This window comes from Pteronotus mesoamericanus, unplaced genomic scaffold, assembly GCF_021234165.1.
Source record: "Pteronotus mesoamericanus isolate MK-2021 breed Mesoamerican mustached bat unplaced genomic scaffold, CSHL_Meso_final contig_42, whole genome shotgun sequence".
In the NCBI taxonomy this organism is placed as follows: domain Eukaryota; kingdom Metazoa; phylum Chordata; class Mammalia; order Chiroptera; family Mormoopidae; genus Pteronotus; species Pteronotus mesoamericanus.
The window spans coordinates 12,283,820-12,301,360 of record NW_026555157.1 but is presented as its reverse complement, the minus strand read 5'-3'; the positions used below and the strand labels follow the sequence as shown (position 1 = coordinate 12,301,360).

Genomic DNA, 17,541 nt, shown 5'->3' with positions numbered 1-17,541 from the left:
TTTCTTTGGCTATATCACAGTTTGGTGAAATTTTCCAAAAACTTGCCCATTTAAGAAATTTTTTTTTTTACTATTGATTTCAAGGGTGTGTGTGTGTGTGTGTCTATGTGTCTGTGTGTGAGAGAGAGAGAGAGAGAGAAAGGAAGGAAAGAGAGAGAGAGAGACATTGACCTGTTGTTCTACCCATCCATGCATTCATTGGTTGATTCCTGAATATGTCCTGACCGTAGATCGAACACACAGCCTTGGCATATTGGGACAACATTCCAATCAACTGAGCCAACTGGCGAGGGCAAAACTTGCCCATTTTTAAAATGAGGCTGTTTGTCTCATCTTGAGTTGTGAGAGTTCTTATATTATCTAGATAAAAATCCTTCAACAAATATAAAATATTTTCCCTAGTCTGTGGGTTGTCTTTTTATGTTGATAATCATATATTTTCAAAGGGAACTATTTTAGATTTTGGAGGAAGCCCAATGTATTGATATTTTTAATAGTTTATGCCTTTTTTTGTGCCGTATTTAAGAAATCTTTGTAATACCTAATACCACTAAGATTTTCTCCTGTCTCTTTTCTGGAAGTTTTATAGTTTTAGTTTTTACATTGAAGGCTATGATCCACTTTGAGTTATTTTTATATGGTTTGAGGTTTATTTTTGCATATGATTACCCAGGTGTCTAGCACCAGCTGTTGAAAAGATTGGCCTTTCCCCATTTAACTACCTTGGTACTTTTGTCAAAAATCAGTTGACCAAATATGTATGTGTCCATTTCTGGATTCTATTCTGTTCCATTAATTTGTTAATATCTCATTACTATACTATCTTGATGACTGTAGCTTTATACTCAGTCTTGAAATTAGATAATGTGAGTCTTTCAACTTTGTTGTTTTTCAGTGCTATTTTCTCTGGGTATTAATGCTCTGGAGTTCTGGGGCTTTTGTAAATTCTACCTAACAAGCAACAGTTCAAATTTTAGTTTCTTAAAATGGAGTGAGAACTTAAACACACTCATAAATCTGAACACAGAATACATCTAGATTTTTATAATTTCTCCCCCTGATCTTTGGTAATTTACTTGTCCGTACTTAATAGAAGATTTTTGTTTTACTGTTTTGAGCAATTCACTTTGGAGTCTTTCCAAAACCTTCAACATTGTTTTCCAAGAATATTTTCTCTTTTTCATATTTGATTTCAAGGTTCATATAATAGATCATTATATAATTACAATAACATAGATAGCATAAACTGGTTTGGAAATAAATAGAACTCAAATTGATAGAAATGGGAGTACATACTCTGGAAAGGGAATAAAAGTCATCAGAACAGCAAAGATTTTCTTGTAATGTTTCATTTTTGTTCAAAGGTAAAGGAATCTTTTTGCACCTTAAACAATATTCTTTTAAATTTAGTTAATCTAACATATGGAGCTGAGAGGATATGACTTTTTAAAACAGATCAGTAGTTGCCAGGAGTTAAGAAAGGGGCTGCACATGGAAATTTTTAGGGTGATGAAACCATTGTATATGATGCTATGGTTGTGGATACATGATCTTGTGTATTTGTCAAAACTTATAGGACAGTAAACAAAAGTTTTACTCTATGCACATTTAACCCCTTAAATCTTAAGCAGGATGTCAGGGGATCTAAGGATGGAATGTGGACTACGATGAATTTAACTGTACTACAAATATATGGCATAAAGATACTGAAGTGGGTAGGAAAAAGGGAGATGACCTAAGTAACTTTGGAAAACTGGTTTTGACTGGATAATGTAAGTGCCATAGTCCATTTGGGCTGCTATAATGGAATACCATAGACTAGGTGGCTTATAAACAACAAATTTATTTCTCATAGTTCTGGATGTTGCTGGGAAATCCAAGCTCAAGACACCAGCAGGTTCAGGATCTGGGAAGGGCTATCTTCCTGATTCACTGATGACCATCTTCTGGCTATGTCCTTACATGGTGGAAGGGGCAAGGGAGCTCTCTGGGGTCTCTTAAGCAGAACAAAGGAATATACATGAATTCTGAAACAGGGAAAGATGTTCCCACACAAGGCCACTAGCCCAGCACAGGCTGCGGGGACTCATCTCTTGACAAGGAAATGCTCCTGGCCAAGGCTGGGTGCATGAAAGACTGTATGCAAGAGATTGCCATTCCCAGCAGAGGCAGTTAGGGTTAAATGAGGTCATAAGGGTAGATCCCTAATCTGATGAGATCAATGTCCTTTTAAGAGGACAAACGGACACCAAAGAGTTCTCATTCTCTCCTTGCCATGTAAGGACACAGTGAGAAGGTGTTTACAAGTCAGGAAGAGAGCTCTCACCAGTAACTGAATCAGCTGGCATCTTGGTCAGTGACTTTTAGTGCTAGAACTGTAAGGAAAATAAAGTTCTGTTGTTTAAGCCACCCAGTCTGTGGTACTTTATTATGACACCCTGAGCAGACTAATAAAAGCATCAAAATTTCCTTCTAGTCTCCTCCATTTGGCAGAATCCTCTCACAGTTAGTTCATGGTGTTTTTGGGCGATTGGTATCTAATATGACAGCAGTCACTTATTTTGAACAATGCTTTTTTGACGGTTCTTGGAGCCCCAATTTCAATCACTTGTTCAAAGGAAGGAAGCAAAGGAACTAAATCAGGAAGTGACATGGACTCAGGAGTGCTTGTACCCTCCAAGCTTCCACTGCCAGAGACGTAGCCAGATGTGCTGGTGAATATCCCCCAAGTTAGATGCATCAGAAACAGATTTAATTTGCTTTTGCCTATCTAACCTTAAGACACATACTTTCTTTTGCTTAAAGAAATAAAGTTGAGTAATATTAGCATCTCAATTATTTTTTTCAGACAGGTCAGATGACCAGTTTCTTTGGTTTTATATCATAATACACATATATTTATATATGTTCTCATTTTCTTTCCTGCTATCAAAGTTAGGTTTTAATATATGCAACATTTGGAAAGTCATTGTACTGTGTCACAACCTGAGATAGGGAATTCAAGAGGAAGAGATTTGGAATACCATGCTAGGTGCTTTTCATCTGTCATCTCATTTATTCCTAAGTGTAGATTAGTGTTGCCCTAATTTACAGTTGAGGAAATGAGGAAAATAAGTAATTTGCCTAAGATAGCACTGCTAGTAAGAGGCAAAGCTGTGGATCAGACCCAGGCACACTAGGAACCAAAAGTGCATATTCTTTGTATGGTAGTATTCTGCAATAGGGATGTGGCGGCTTTCTAGTCAGGGATCTTTTACGAATCTAGTAGTGATGAACAGGACTCTGGTCCAGCCACTCTTGTTTGTGGCTATAATGACTGCAAGATATACATGAGAGCCCTCAAATTCCTTTGTTTTGACTGCCTGTGTGAATGGGGTTAATAAGCATCACTAATGCAGTCCAAAACCATGATTTAGAAGTTAGCAATTCCCGTTGAAGTTTGTGCCACTTGCCAGACAGCTAAACTGTGAAAGGCGGTTGGGAGTTCATCTACCGGGAGACAGAAGTTGATAGAGCAAAAGTCTATCATATGGGGCTCTTCATCATTAGGCACGGAGGCAATGGAACACTTTTTATGATTACAAAAGGCCCTGGAAGGTTGAATTTCCTTGAGGAATGAGGAGAATGAAATGCTTACTCCAGAAGAGACTGCCCAGTACAGAACCTCCTTTGCTCCCTTCATGAGTCTGGCCAGTCATTCATGCATGTAGTACTGTAGTACTGCCATTAAAACATCGAAATGAGCAAGTAGAGTCCATTGTGGTCAACACACGTAAAAATGATTAATATTAGTTGTAATTTATGTGAATTCTTCCTCAACCTTGAGGTAAGAGGGGCAGGTCTACTTCTAGAGCCTGCGCTTTGCTTGGATAAATTCGGTTAACTCCAATATGCTCCCAGCGCTGTGATTCCTTCCTGCTTCCTGAGCAAGGGCTTGTCTGTGTTCTAAGGACTCCTGTCAGTTCCTGAATTTCACAAGGCTACTACAGACTTTTAATGGTTAGAAGAATGTCCAAAATAGGATAGCCCAGAATTCGGTGTTGGGGGGACGGCATGGGGCGTTCAGGCTTTTTGCCGGAAGACTTGTGTCTTGCGTACAGACAGTAAAAGAAACAGGGCTGTTTCAAGGGCAAAGAAAATAAGTCGACTATTAACAAGCCAATAAAGATTCAAGGACTAGCCGTCAAAGTGCTCGTGCTTGGCAAACTGTGTTTCTCGGATACAGGGAACAATACATTGCGCCTGTCAGAGGGAAGACGACCCATGCACGGGTATCTCCGGTTTGGTCACGTCGCTGACAAGAAGAGACTTGAAACGGATGCTTCCTGAGGAAAACCTGCTGTCCGAAGGCGACGTGCAGCTGCGTCCCGAGAGGGCCCAGAGTCAGGCCACAGGGCGACAGCTGCAGGACGTCTTTGCGCGAAGGAGCCGGGATATGAGAGATGGTCCAAAGCGCTGGAGGCCCTAAGTTCGCGGCGGAGGCTCGGGGGCTCAGCTCCCTCGGTTCCGCGCTGGCGGCTGTCATTCGGCATCCTCATCCCGCCCCTCCCCGAGCTCAACCAATCGTAGCCCGGGGTCGGGGGTGAGACGACGTAGCGGGGTCCGGAAGCGGGGTCCTGGCATCCCGGCATAGCGGCGACTGATCTGGGCATCAGTGTGTCCAGCTGCGGGGGGCAGGCCAGACCTGGAGGTGAGTGCGGACCTGTGCGGTGTGTGCGGGCTTCGGCCCGGGCCTCTGCCGCCTGAGCGAGCCTTTGCCCGACTCCTTTCGCGCGTCTGTCGGCTTCCAAGCTCTTTCCTCAGCGCGCGCCGGCTCCGGAGTCCCTGTCCCTGTCCCTGTCCCTGTGTGGCCTGGCGCCGAACTAGTGCAGCACGGCTGGGGCGTTTGAGTCTGGAAGGAAAGGCTCCGGCCGAAGGCGGAAGCAGAGTGGGAGCCCCAGGCTGCCGCAGCCTCGGACTCGGCTGTCCGAGCCGCTGCGGGTCCCTGCAGGGAGGGGGCGGGGCGGGGCGGGGCGGGGCGGGAGCTTTTCCACCCGCAGCGTTTTTGACTTGCGGTGCTGTGACGCCGGCAGGTGCAGCCGCGGGCGCAGCACTGCGGAGCCAGACCTCGGGACGGTGGGACAGCCGCTGGGACACCCTCCACCTCCTCAGGGCCATCTCGCGTACCATCGCTTCTCTGCTCACCAATATGTTGGACAGCTCTGGCCTCGCTGACATATGATTCAAGACGTACGGGGGGAAACGAGTGTGACCTTACCAGGTGTGATGTGGAGACCCTGGCCTGTTGCCCATCTCCTCTTAAGCAGAAGCCACTAGACTGATAAGAGGGATTTTCATGCTGGGTTTATTTTATGTATTTATTTGAAGAGAGAGAGGAAGGGAGGGAGACAGTGAGAAAAATGTCGATTGGTTGCCTTTCACACGCCCCAGTCGGGTAGGCCTGGCCCAAAACCCAGGCACTTGCTCTGACTGGAACCGACCTAGCGGAAGGATGCTCAGCCCCATGAGCCACACCAGTCAGGGCACCGGGGTTTAATTTTTAAAAAATTGTTTGTAATTGCCGGTTTGTAAACTTTTTCTTGTTTTTCATTATTTACTCTAATGGAGAATTGTTGTCAGTCACACTGATCTGATAGGCCTCCCCACCCCTTGCAGTAGTTAATTATCAGCTGGAAACATCAGGGTGTGTGTGCTTGAAGCTGGCGGGGCTCCCTGACCCCGATAAATTGTCTCATTCCGCCGTGGAGGCGGTGGTGCAGGGTTCTTCCCTAGTGCTTTCCTTTGACTGTTGACTGTCTCCTCTCCGTGTCTGTTGGCTTCACAGTTTCTCTGGGTCTGATAAAGTGCTGTTTTTTTTTGTTGGTTTGTTTGGTTTTTTGTTTTTTTTCTGAGAAGAGAAACAAAGGGCTAGATCTCAAAAGTGCTGTTGGCTGTCCACTTTGCTCTGGAATTGGAGTGTCCTGAGGGTGCGATGTAAGTTACTATTTAAATATTTCAGAAAGGCCTTTTTTGAAGTAACACTCCCTGGCTAGTGGTTCCACTACCTGGCACTACATTAAAATTATCTGGAGAACTTTTTAAAAAGCTGTTTGTTGGGCACTCCTCCCACAGATTCTAGACATAATTCATCTGGTCGGGTCAGGCATTGGTATTTTTAAAGGTTCCAAACGATATTAATGTGCATGCAAGATTGAAGGCCATATTCTATCAGTGTGCCCTATTTTTTCTTATAGCAGTTACTACTCTATGACTTATTTAATTGATTTGTTTACTTCTCCACTCCTCTATCTCCCTCCTCCCACCACCAAAGAAAGCATAGGCACCGGGTGAGGTGGGCCTGTGAGGTGGGGGTGCATGAAGGAGAAATGGGATCTGGGAAAACAAGCCCTGCAGACCTGTCACCCAGCTTCATCTTTGTCCGAGGGCTGACCTTATTTGGTGGACCCATCATGACCATGGCCTTAGATGAGTTTCTCTTTCTCTCATTCGACCTTTCCCTGTTAAGTTTCAAGGTCTTACTAGCACCCTATGAAAAATACAGCCGCTCTTTGAAAAGCTTAGATATAAAGATTAGTTCGGATTTATTCTGTAAATCTGTGCTTTTGTCTTTTATGTAGCGGTTCATGTATTCTGAATTAAAATTGCAGACACTTGCTCTGACAAGTACAGTTACAGGTCATAGTATTTAGGTTGGGGACCATCCCAAAAACTGGACACGTGGTCGTCCTCTAAAATATTTGTGGAATGGTTGTCTAAGAACATTGGGTCCCCAGAGGATGGGGTTGCTGCATAATTTTCTGTTTAGTATTGAACTCAAGTATTTCATTTGTGTTATTGACAATTGTAATTCTAAGTAATATAAGTAATCACTTTGTAATTCTCTTGTGAGATAATGGATAGGAAGGCAGTTACCTAATGACAGTCTAGGGTTGTTGCCACAGGCCATAAAAAAATTATGTTGCCTGGTAAGTAGTCTTAATCAGAATTTGCCAAAACAAACCATGCATTTTACTTTTTGCTTGTCTCTTGAATATAAATATGAAGCATGAGTAAATGGTGGACTGACCCTTCAGAAAGATTTGAAAATAGGATCGGTCAAGTTTCGATTCCCTGTGGAGTGATTATAACTTTTGGATATCTCTAGATGCCTCTTGTTTTCTGTAGTGGTAGGGTGAATTGTTGAACCACATGATTATTCTAGTCTTTAAGAAAAGTAACACATGGAGCTTTTTATTTATGGCTTATATTTTTTTTCAGCTATATTGCTGTTCATTAAGTTTTGACCTTCAGCTCAGATCTGAGAGTGATTTGCCATATTTAAGTTTATGTATATAGATAGCCAGTTACTGTTTTTTATTGGTAGGAAAGGAAATATTCCTATCTCCACTCCTCCATTTTGTACCGATGTCTGTGTACATCTTTGCTATAAAATTGTATTCTTTATTTCAAGTACTTTTTCCTTTACTTCATGGTCAGTATCTTTAACCCTGTACTTTGTGCTTATCTCTGTTGCAGCAAGAATAATGGTATAAAAATGGAAAAAAAAACCCCTCAACATATGCTTTGAATGTGGCAAGAAAAGAATAAGGGCTGCTGTCAAGATTGCTTGAGGTCAGGACTTTACATGGGAAAGAAGTTAGATGTACACTTCATTCTAATAAGCTTCTCTTCTTGGGAACTGGAAATTTCCAAAAAAAAGGTAAATTACATTTATTATATTTTTTAATTTTTTGGTTGATCCAGGAAATTTTTTTCCAGAGTCATTTCCATCTAGCACTCTTATTATTCAATTCTAAGTACAATCTAAGATATTAAAGCATATTTTCCTGCTTTCTTTTTAAATAACTTTTTTGTCATCCCTACATTTATCATTTGAAGGAGAATCACAGAAACCTGTTACATATTTCTTTCACTTTGAAATCTTTCATTTTTTTATTTATTAACTTAAATTTTATTTTTCAATTACAGTTTACATTCAGTATTATTTTGTTTTAGTTTAAGGTGTACAGCATAGTGGTTAAATAATCATATACTTTACAAGGTGTTTCCTTGATATTTCTAGTACCCATCTGGTACCATACGTATTGATTACAGTATTATTATTATTACTATTATTACGTTCTCTTTCTTTCAGAATCGTTCATGTCAGTCTGTCATGATTTTACCCTCATAAAGGGAAAACAAAAAAATGATCAACACAAGATTATCTTTCAGCAGGATAATGGCAGTACTTTCACAAAAAGAAGCACTGTAATTGTAGCCTGCTATGCCATTGTAGTATTATTGACTATATTTTACTCTACCTTCCTGTGGTTGTTTTGTAACTACCAATTTTTACTTCTTAATTCCTTCACCTTTTTCACCTAGTCCCTCTGGCAATCATCAGTCTGCTCTTTTCATCTATTAGTCTGTTTCTATTTTGTTTATTGTGTTCTTTAGATTCCACATAAAAGTGAAATCATATGGTGTTTGCCTTTCTCTGACTGGCTTATTTCACTGAGCCTAACACTCTTTAGCTCCATTCATGCTGTTGCAAATGGTAAAATTTCATTTATTTTATGGCTGAGTAATATTCCATTGTATATACATACCACAGCATTTTTATTCACTTGATCATGGTGTTTGATTTTTTTGTATTGTTGAATTTGGTTTGCTAATAATATTTTGTTGAGGATTGTTGCATCTGTGTCCATCAGGGATACTGGTCTATAATTTTCTTTCTTCATAGTATCTTTATCTGATTTTAGACTTGGATAATACTGGTCTCATAAAATGAGGTTTGGAGTCTTCCCTCCTCTTGAACTTTTTGGAATAGTTTGGGGAGGATAGATATTAGTTCTTTAAATGTTTGGCAGAAATCACTTGTGCTTGTTGGGAGTTTCTTTAAAATTTATTTTTCAATTATAGTTACTTTCGGTATTATTTTGTTTTGTTTCAGGTGTATGGCACAGTGATTAGACAATCATATACAGTGTTCCCCCTGATTATTTCCAGAACCCACCTGACCCCATACTTAGTTATTACCATCTTGTTGACTATATTTTTATGATATAGTTTACATCTCTGTGACTGTTTTGAAATTGCTAATTTGAACTTCTTAATCTCTTTACCCCTTTCATCCAGTCCCCTAATCACCCTTCCCTCTGGTAATCACCAGTCTGGTCTCTATGTCTATGAGTCTGTTTTAATTTTGTTTGTTCATTTACTTTGCTCTTTAGATTCCACATATGAGTGAAATCATATGGCATTTGTCTTTCTCTGACTGACTTATTTCACTGAGTATAATATTCTCTAGGTTCATCCATGCCGTCAGAAATGATACGATTTTATTCTTTTTTTGTGAATGAGTGATATTTCATTATGTAAATGTACCACAGCTATTTTATCCTCTCATCTGGTGATGGGTACTTGGGTTGCTTCCATATGTTGGCCATTGTAAATAATGCTGCAATGAACATAGGGGTACATATATTTTTCTTTTGCCTTAGTGTTTTGGGTTTATTCAGATAAATATGTTGGGAGCTCTTTGATTACTGCTTCAGTTTTGTTGATTGTAATCTGCCTGTTCAGCTTTTCTGATTTCTGGTTTCAGTCTGGAAGATTGTATGTTTCTAGGAATTTATGCATTTTTTTCCAGATTGTCCAATTTGTTTTCATATAATTGTTCATAATATTTTCTTACAATCCTTTGTATTTCTGTGGTGTAAGTTGTTGCTTCTCCTCTTTCATTTCTGATTTTATATTTGAGACATCTTGTATTCTTGATGTGTCTGGTTAAAGAGTTACCAACTTTGTCTTGTCAAAGAACCAACTCTTGGTTTCATTGATTTTTTCCTGTTGTTGTTTTAGACTTATTTTGTTAATTTCTACTCTGATCTTTATTATTTTATTTTCTTGTACTTTGGGCTTTGTCGTTTTTGTTGTTTTCTAATTCCTTTAGGTGTAAATTTAGATTGCTTATTTGAGAGTTTTCTTGTTTCTTGAATTTTTCCTCTTAGGACTGCTTTCGCTGTGTGCCATAGATTTTGGATTGTTGTGTTTTAATTTTCACTTGTCTTAAGGTATCTTTTGACCTTACTTTGATCTCATTGTTAACCCATTTATTGTTTAGTAACATGTTATTTAGTCTCTGTGTGTTTGTATGTTTTTTCATTTTTTTCTTGTAATTGATTTCTAGTTTCATACCATTGTGGTCAGAGAAGATGCTGGATATGATTTCAGTCTTCTAAAATTTATTAAGGCTTGTTTTGTGGCCTAACATGATTTATCCTGGAAAATGTTCCATGTTCACTCTGTTGCTTTGGGGTGAAATGCTCTGAATATGTCAGTTAAATTCAGCTTGTCTAGTATGTAACTTAAGACTACTGTTTCCTTGTTTATTTTCTGTCTGGAGGATCTATCCCTTGAATAAGTTGAGTATTAAATTCCCCTACTATGACTGTATTACTGTCAACCTTTTCTTTATGTCCATCAATATTTGCTTTATATATTTAGGTGTTCCAGTGTTGGGTCCATAAATGTTTAGAAGGGTTGTAGCCTCTTATTGGATTGCTCCCTTTATCATTAAGTAATGTCCTTCTTTGTCTCTTAATATAGGCTTTGTTTTTAAAGTCTTAAATGTTTCATTTTAAATTGAATTGTTGTCCCATATTAGATTTGATGCTTTGTTTCTCCTTCCGTCATATCTTTAGTTACTGCTTTTAGAAACCAGCTTTATGGTTTCTAAAACCATGATAATGATTTTCAGTAGAAGTCTCTGGCCGTGAGGGGCTTTCTGCATGTTTGCATTGCTGCATGTGGACCTGCCGTTCCTTTAGCTCTGGGATCTGCTGCCCTTCCCATCCTTCTGCACCACTGACTACTGCTGTGCTGCTGCTGACTCACTCTGAACCATGCTGACGTTGTCTAAACTGACGGTGTTCGCGCATTACATAGGCCATGCCTACCATGGTGCAGCTGAATTCTGATGGAGTCTCATCTCTGGGCATCTCCCTCTCTGGCCATTAGGAAAACCTGATTCTTATGGCCAACTCCTCAAGAAGAATTTCTACAGAGGAGCAGTTGGGGCCCTGATGACAATGTTATTTCCTATATTTCACAACCATTTTCTCCCCAGAATTTGTAGGCACTTTAGCGAGGGTGGGTGTCTGGGTGTTGGAGAGGGGCAGTGTTGGGGGATTATGAAATGGGTAAGTGCAGGCATTCGCAGTACATGGCATCCCTATGGAGGTGGCCAGGGGTGATAGATTTATTTTTCTTTAAGTTATGAGGGGAACTACCTCTTGCCTAATATGAGTATAAGCTTTTTCAGGGTAATTTCTGGTACTTAGTACAGTGTGCAGTACAGACTACATCTCCATAATTATTTTTTGTTTGACATGTTCAATCAACTGATATCATATAGCTAAGTACTGTGAGACAGTCAAAAAGTATGGTACATTATCAGCATTAAGTTTTTTTAATGATATATGGTTTCTGTTTCTTTTTTTAATATAGTCATAAATGGTATCATGTAGCTGGGAAACGAGAAATACACACAAATACAGAGATCAGCTGAGAAGTAAATATCTTAAGTGCTATGGGAATTTTGAGGATGGAGAGTATGTTGCAATAGCTTAGCCTTGCCTCCTTCAAAAAGCTGGGATAAGGAAGGGTTGTCATGGTCCTGTGGTATAGGAATGAGTTAGATGGGGGAGTAGGTGAGCAAGGGAAGAGGGGGCTTACCAGTCCAACACCAAGCTGCAGGGAGCAAGTGGTGCAGCTGAGGTATTCCGAGGTCTGCACCATGACCGTCCACCCTTTTCACCTTTACCTGTCCACTGTGTCCGCCATGGAAAGCCTCACTGGGAACAAAATACAAGCACTTTCTCTGCTTACCTATATCAAAATAGCACCTGGAGAGAGCATTTTGAATTCATTACATGGGAGAACAGGAGCAGCAGACTCCGAAGTCCTCTGCCTCCAGCAGATGCGATGAAGGATTTGGGTGTCCTGTTAACTCACTCCTTAAGCCTAGCTTTCATCTCCTTCATCTTCAGGGCCTTGTCTTTTCCTCCTGTGCCTTGTTGCTTGGCTGAGGGAGTATTGGGACCACATATGTATGTATTGGTGGGGCTGGAGACCCAAAGGGTGTTTCCTGTTTTCTGCCATGCAGGGGGACAGCACTCTTTGTTTTCCAGAGTATGTCAGAACTCCTCATAAGAGCACAATGTTTCCTCTTAATGCTTTTTAAATAAAATCACTCCAATAGTGTTATATAACTTGAACTATAACGAAATTGAAGTGATTTTATTAGACTTCTGTAGACATTTAAGTTACTTTAACTTTGCAGTTCCTGAGAATTTAAAGACATTATTTTTTGCTTTCTTAAACCTAAATATGTAGTAGGATCAATATAATCGTATTTATACAGAAGCCCGGGGTTGGGTTTCCGTAAATTGTCTGGATATAGACTGGATGTTACTCTGCTCTGGCTCTTTGCTTTCTCAGTATGACTTTGGGCCTTTCAAGTTAAAAAAGAGGAAATGTGGTATTTTTCCTCTTACCCCATCCCAGGCTGTTACAGTTGCTGATGTGTTTTTTGGCTTCCCCTTTTTGCAGGAGTCCATTGAAGAAAAATGTGCTTCTTAAATCAATCCCAGCTTCTCCTCTATACAAAGAACTCTTCAAGATGCTAACAGGGGAAGAAAGCAAATTAAACTGAAAGCTCACCTGCAGCTCAGGAAAACAAAGACATGGAGTTTTGAGGAGTGAAGGTAGCGTGGTGTCAGCCATGGATGATCAAGACACAGCCAGATAATGGGGATCAGTTTCTTAAAACTACGGCCTTTGTGCTGTCTGCTTGCAATGGTGATGGTGGTGGTGCTGGTCATCAACGTTACTCAGGTAGAGGTGAGTAATCAGAATACTCTTTCGTAACAAAGGGAACCAAACTGTGGGGTTTGGAGGCTAACTACTTGGGAAATGTTGATCATTAGGAAGCTTATCCTGGTCACAGTTCTTGTTTACATTAATTCAGTAAGCAATTGAATGCCTACAATGGTTATAAACTGTGCTAGTCATCAAGGGTACAGTGGTGAAGACAACAGACAAGATTTCTTCATCTGTGGAGCTTATATTCTAAATGTGCATGGGGGATAATTAGAGATTGTGAAAAATATAAAGAAGTGGGCTACTACTTGAGAATAGCTTTAGGGTGATAAAGGAAAGCCTTTTCAAGAAGGGAACTTTTTAGCTGACTCCTGGCAAAAAGCCAAAGAGGTATTTCAGCGAGGGAGTTGATGATGAGTCTATTTTGAAGGCTACTGTATGGCACTTAAGGGCAGGGATCATGTCTTACTGGATCCTCAGTGGTGCCTGGCACTAAGAAGGTACTTAGTATTCCCCTCCCCCCGCACCTGCCAGCCCCCGTGTGAACTAGCACCAAAATTTATGGAGTGGTTTTTATGTAAAATGGTGCTGTCCTCTTAATTTTGTTGGCTTGTGGGAATTCTCAGGTTACAGGTCCAACCTAATTATGGTATTTCTTTGTTTATTGGGGTTTGCTATGGACTATACATTTGCATCCCCCAAACATCCTAGCCCTGTGGGAGCTCAGGTTACTGTTCTCTTTCAGGCTTTTAGGTGGTTCTTTCCCCAGCTTCTAGTGGTTGCATACACACACATGCTCTTAAGTGTGCTGCTGACTACTGGAGTAGGACCCTCTGGAGATCTCCTGCGTTCTCTCTCCCTGCAACTCTTTCCTCCTGTTACTCTGTCCTGTGGATTCTCATCGCCTTGGTCTTCTAAGACTCTCAACTCCATCACCTCAGCTGAAGTGGTTCACCAGGCTCCACCTGGGTTCCCCTCCCTACACTGCAGCTTGGAAATGCTTTCGAGGCTATAAGCAAAGGGAAGTTACAGTTTATTGTTTCCACAGCTTTTGTTTCCAGTCTTTCAGGCATCATTTTCTTTTGTCTGATGTCCAGTGTTTGAAAAACCATTGTTTTATATATATTTTGATTCTTTTTTTAAAAAGTTGTTTCAGGTGGAGAGGTAAATCTCATTGTTTCTTTATCTTGTCAGGAAGTGGAAGTCTGGGGACTTGATTTTGAGGGGAAGGAGATAACAGAGAACTTCGAGAGAAGGATTAATGGGATGAAGGGAAGGAGGAGAGGATGGGATCTAGGGCAAAAATGGGTCATAAAGCTTTATGTAGGATGAGGGATATGGGCATTGTGAGTGTTGTTGTTATTGTTTAACTCTTTATTATGTGGGAGGAGTCATCCTTTTCTGACCTAACAAGGAAAGGTATTATAATCGTTGGCAATGTGGATACACGTGTTGCTGGACATATGACATTGAGGGAGTTCTTGCCTGTACAGGAAGTGGAAGCTGGAGGGATGGTGGAGCCCAGGAGGTTTGTGTACAGGGACTTGAAAGAATGAGGTTGGGAAATGGAGCTAATTCTCCAAAATGACAGAGGGACCATAAATTTCAAGACCGTAAGAATATGTGACACTCAGCTTTCATTGGTTGTGTGAATGTGTATTTTTCTTTTACCACATTGAGCAGCCTGGGTGTAAGAGTAGAGAAACAAGATAGTTGTGTAAGTCTAGGATAGGTGAAGAGGTAGGAAGAGGGTGAAAGAAAGACTTCAGAGGGTAGGCCAGAGTCCCACATCATTAATGTTAGAGTGAGGAAGAAATGTTATCAAATTCCCCTAACAGTCCTACATTAGCTCTTGGAAACTTTTGGGCTGCATGTCAACCAACATCATCAGCTCAATTGTTTGCACAAACAGAAAGTGAACAGTAAGGGAGAAGGAGGGATGGCTGTAAATAAATGATTATGACAATTCTGATACCAAAAATAAAAAGTCGCTTTTTGAGTGGAGTGTGGTAAAAACATTTTCCCTTGTCTAAGAGGTCATCTTGTCCAGGGTGAGAATGTTGTCCTGGCTTTTAAAATGTTTATTACAGTGATAATAATTGATTAAAAAAAGAAAACTTGGCGGAGGGGAGTAGGAAGGGCTCTGAAACTTGGCAGCCTCCCCTCCATTAATCCCCTTTCCATTCTGTATTTTTGATCTGATTATACTCTTCTTGTGATTGAAGTATCTGAGCATTTTCTAAAGAGCACAAACTCAATTTTATTTTTTATTTATTTTATTTTATTTTTTTTAAATTAATTTATTTACTTTTTAAATACATTTGTCTCTGCCTTCCCCCCACCTCTTTCCCTTGCCCCCTCCCACCTTCCCTCCCTCAGCTCTTCCCCTTTGGTTTTGTCCATGAGTCCTTGCTATATGTTCCTTGACTTTCCCCTTCCCTTCCCTTTCCCTGCCCCCCTCTTCCCTCTTGTCTCTGTTGATTTCTTTTCCTTTCAGTGTTGCTGGTCATATTTTCCTTGCTTCTTTGCATTGTTGGTTAGGTTCCGCTTATAGGTGAGATCGTATGGTATTTGTCTTTCGCCCCCTGGCTTATTTCGCTTAGCATGATGCTCTCCAGTTCCATCCATGCTGTCGCAAAGTTTAGTACTTCTTTTTTCTTTCTGCTGCGTAGTATTCCATTGTGTATATGTACCATAATTTTTTGATCCAATCATCTACTGATGGGCATTTAGGTTGCTTCCAAGACTTGGCTATTGTAAATTGTGCTGTTATGAACATTGGGGTGCATAGGTTCTTTTGTATTGGCGTTTTGGTGTTCTCAGGGTATAGTCCCAGCAGGGGAATCGCTGGATCAAAAGGCAGTTCCATTTTCAGCTTTCTGAGGAAATTCCACACTGCTTTCCATAGTGGCTGCACCAGTCTGCATTCCCACCAACAGTGGACTAGAGTTCCCTTTTCTCCACAGCCTCGCCAGCACCTGTTGTTTGTGGATCTGACAAACTCAATTTTAATTAAAAACATCACATAATATGATAAGGAGGCGTATGTAGAAATACCCAGCAAAAGGTTGGAGGAAAAATTGTTATCTAGTATTTTAGGAATCTCTCCTTTAGCATGGCCCGTATTTATTTGTTTTTTTCCTTACTCATTGATATTTTAAGGATATATATTTTTCTGATTATAGAATCAGTACCAGTGTAATATTGAGAAATATTACTCATTTAGAATATAAGTCAGGAGGTAGGCATAGTTAGGCTCTGTTTCTCCAAAAGTCTCTCAACTGCACCCTCCTTTATGTGTTAGCTTTTATCTGTGGCTTTTATCTCATTTGTGTTTGGATTGTAGGATGCTCCTGTAACCAGAGGTGGTTGCTTCCTTGTACATCTCCAGCTTAAAAGACAATTTCCTCAAAACCCTCCTCAAGAGATTACTTTTATCTTTTCATTTGCAGAGAGAGCACTGGTGTATGTGGATTTGGCTGCGTGCTTCCCTGAGAAACTTTGAGCAGCCTCTTCATAGTCCCAGATTGGGTCACATGCCTATTCCTGAATCAGTCACTTGGGGTTGTCCCTTGATCAGCCAGAACCACCCCTGAGCTGACAGGTCAGCAGACAGCAGTGCTGTTTCTGAGTAGGCCAGGACGTGAAGCAGGTGGGGGACAGGCCACCTCCAGTCCGCAGCTGACAGTGGCTCCAGGAATGACCACTGGTGTTTCCTCTTGGCTCTGAATCTAAAGGACAGGCCCCGAAGTTGCCCTTATCACTGGTCTGGGAATGAGTTGTCATTTAGGAAAATTAAGCAAATCGATCTTTTTAAATTCCTTTTCATTTGTGAATAAAATTCAGGTGGCTTAGCACCAAGTGTCTGGAGATCCTTGGATTGGGCCGCATGGGTCAATCAGAGGTCTGGACTAGTTGGCGGGGCCACCCAAGGAACAAGAGTGAGAGCGGGAAAGGAAGGGAGGAGCAGGGTAGGAAGGAAGGAGTGTGTTGTGAGCACATTGTGCATGACTTGGTCCTTAATGTTCAGCACATACCCATCCTAAGCCACCCCAAATGTGATAACCAGTGAGGACCAGGAAAGAGCTGGTGTGATGTCTAACTAGACTGTAATAAGTTCAGAATGGAAGGAGGGACCATTTAGCCCTAGTCCTGGGAGTCAGACTTCCCAGGTTCGCACAGGTTGCCTGTCCCATCCATGTTCCCCGAGACGTGGAAGGGGGAGCACTGCCCAAGGTGTTTCATCTCTGCTCGTTATGGGCAGCAGTCTACAGGCTCAGCCACCAGATCGGTTGTGCATTTCCACTTAAGTGGCAGCCCAGGGGAGGAAGGCGCTCCCCGACATTCTCCCAGGAAGAGCAAATTAAGGGCAATAAGACAAAAGCATAGCAGGCATTTGGTTGGGGTGGTCCTCCCCTGCAACTGTGACAATAGTAGTAGTTTCATCCTTTCTGGTTAAAATGAATGTAGCCCATGGATTCTGGACAGGCGGTGCATACCAGGCACGTAGCACGAGCGGTGAGGGTGCTGGGATTATCTGCAACTTGAGCACAGTGGCAAAAGACCATGCTAAGCGGCCAATTATAGTTGGCTTTTGTCCATTGTAGTCATACACAGAAGGTCTAGGCTCAGATTCCAACAGGATCAATGGGGACCACTTTCACTTGCCAG

General features: G+C 41.2%; 1 protein-coding gene and 1 non-coding gene across 3 annotated transcripts in view; one reads left to right on the top strand and one right to left on the bottom strand.

Moving 5' to 3' along the window:
* The first annotated feature begins 4,592 nt into the window (after positions 1-4,592).
* NXPE3 (neurexophilin and PC-esterase domain family member 3) overlaps positions 4,593-17,541 on the top strand; it is a 38,040-nt gene continuing 25,091 nt past the window's right edge. Inside the window, exons 1-4 of one of the 2 annotated variants that reach the window (XM_054577339.1) lie at positions 4,593-4,690; positions 5,073-5,260; positions 7,516-7,699; positions 12,601-12,891. In XM_054577339.1, the coding sequence (XP_054433314.1) occupies positions 12,799-12,891 (93 nt within the window). In that variant the 5' untranslated portion in view covers positions 4,593-4,690; positions 5,073-5,260; positions 7,516-7,699; positions 12,601-12,798. The remainder of the gene's footprint in view (positions 4,691-5,072; positions 5,261-7,515; positions 7,700-12,600; positions 12,892-17,541) is intronic. The other variant, XM_054577340.1, reaches the window with a different exon arrangement.
* On the bottom strand, positions 8,135-8,268 carry LOC129073747 (small nucleolar RNA SNORA69). Its single transcript, XR_008529463.1, has one exon. It is a non-coding gene; the product is annotated as a small nucleolar RNA SNORA69 (small nucleolar RNA).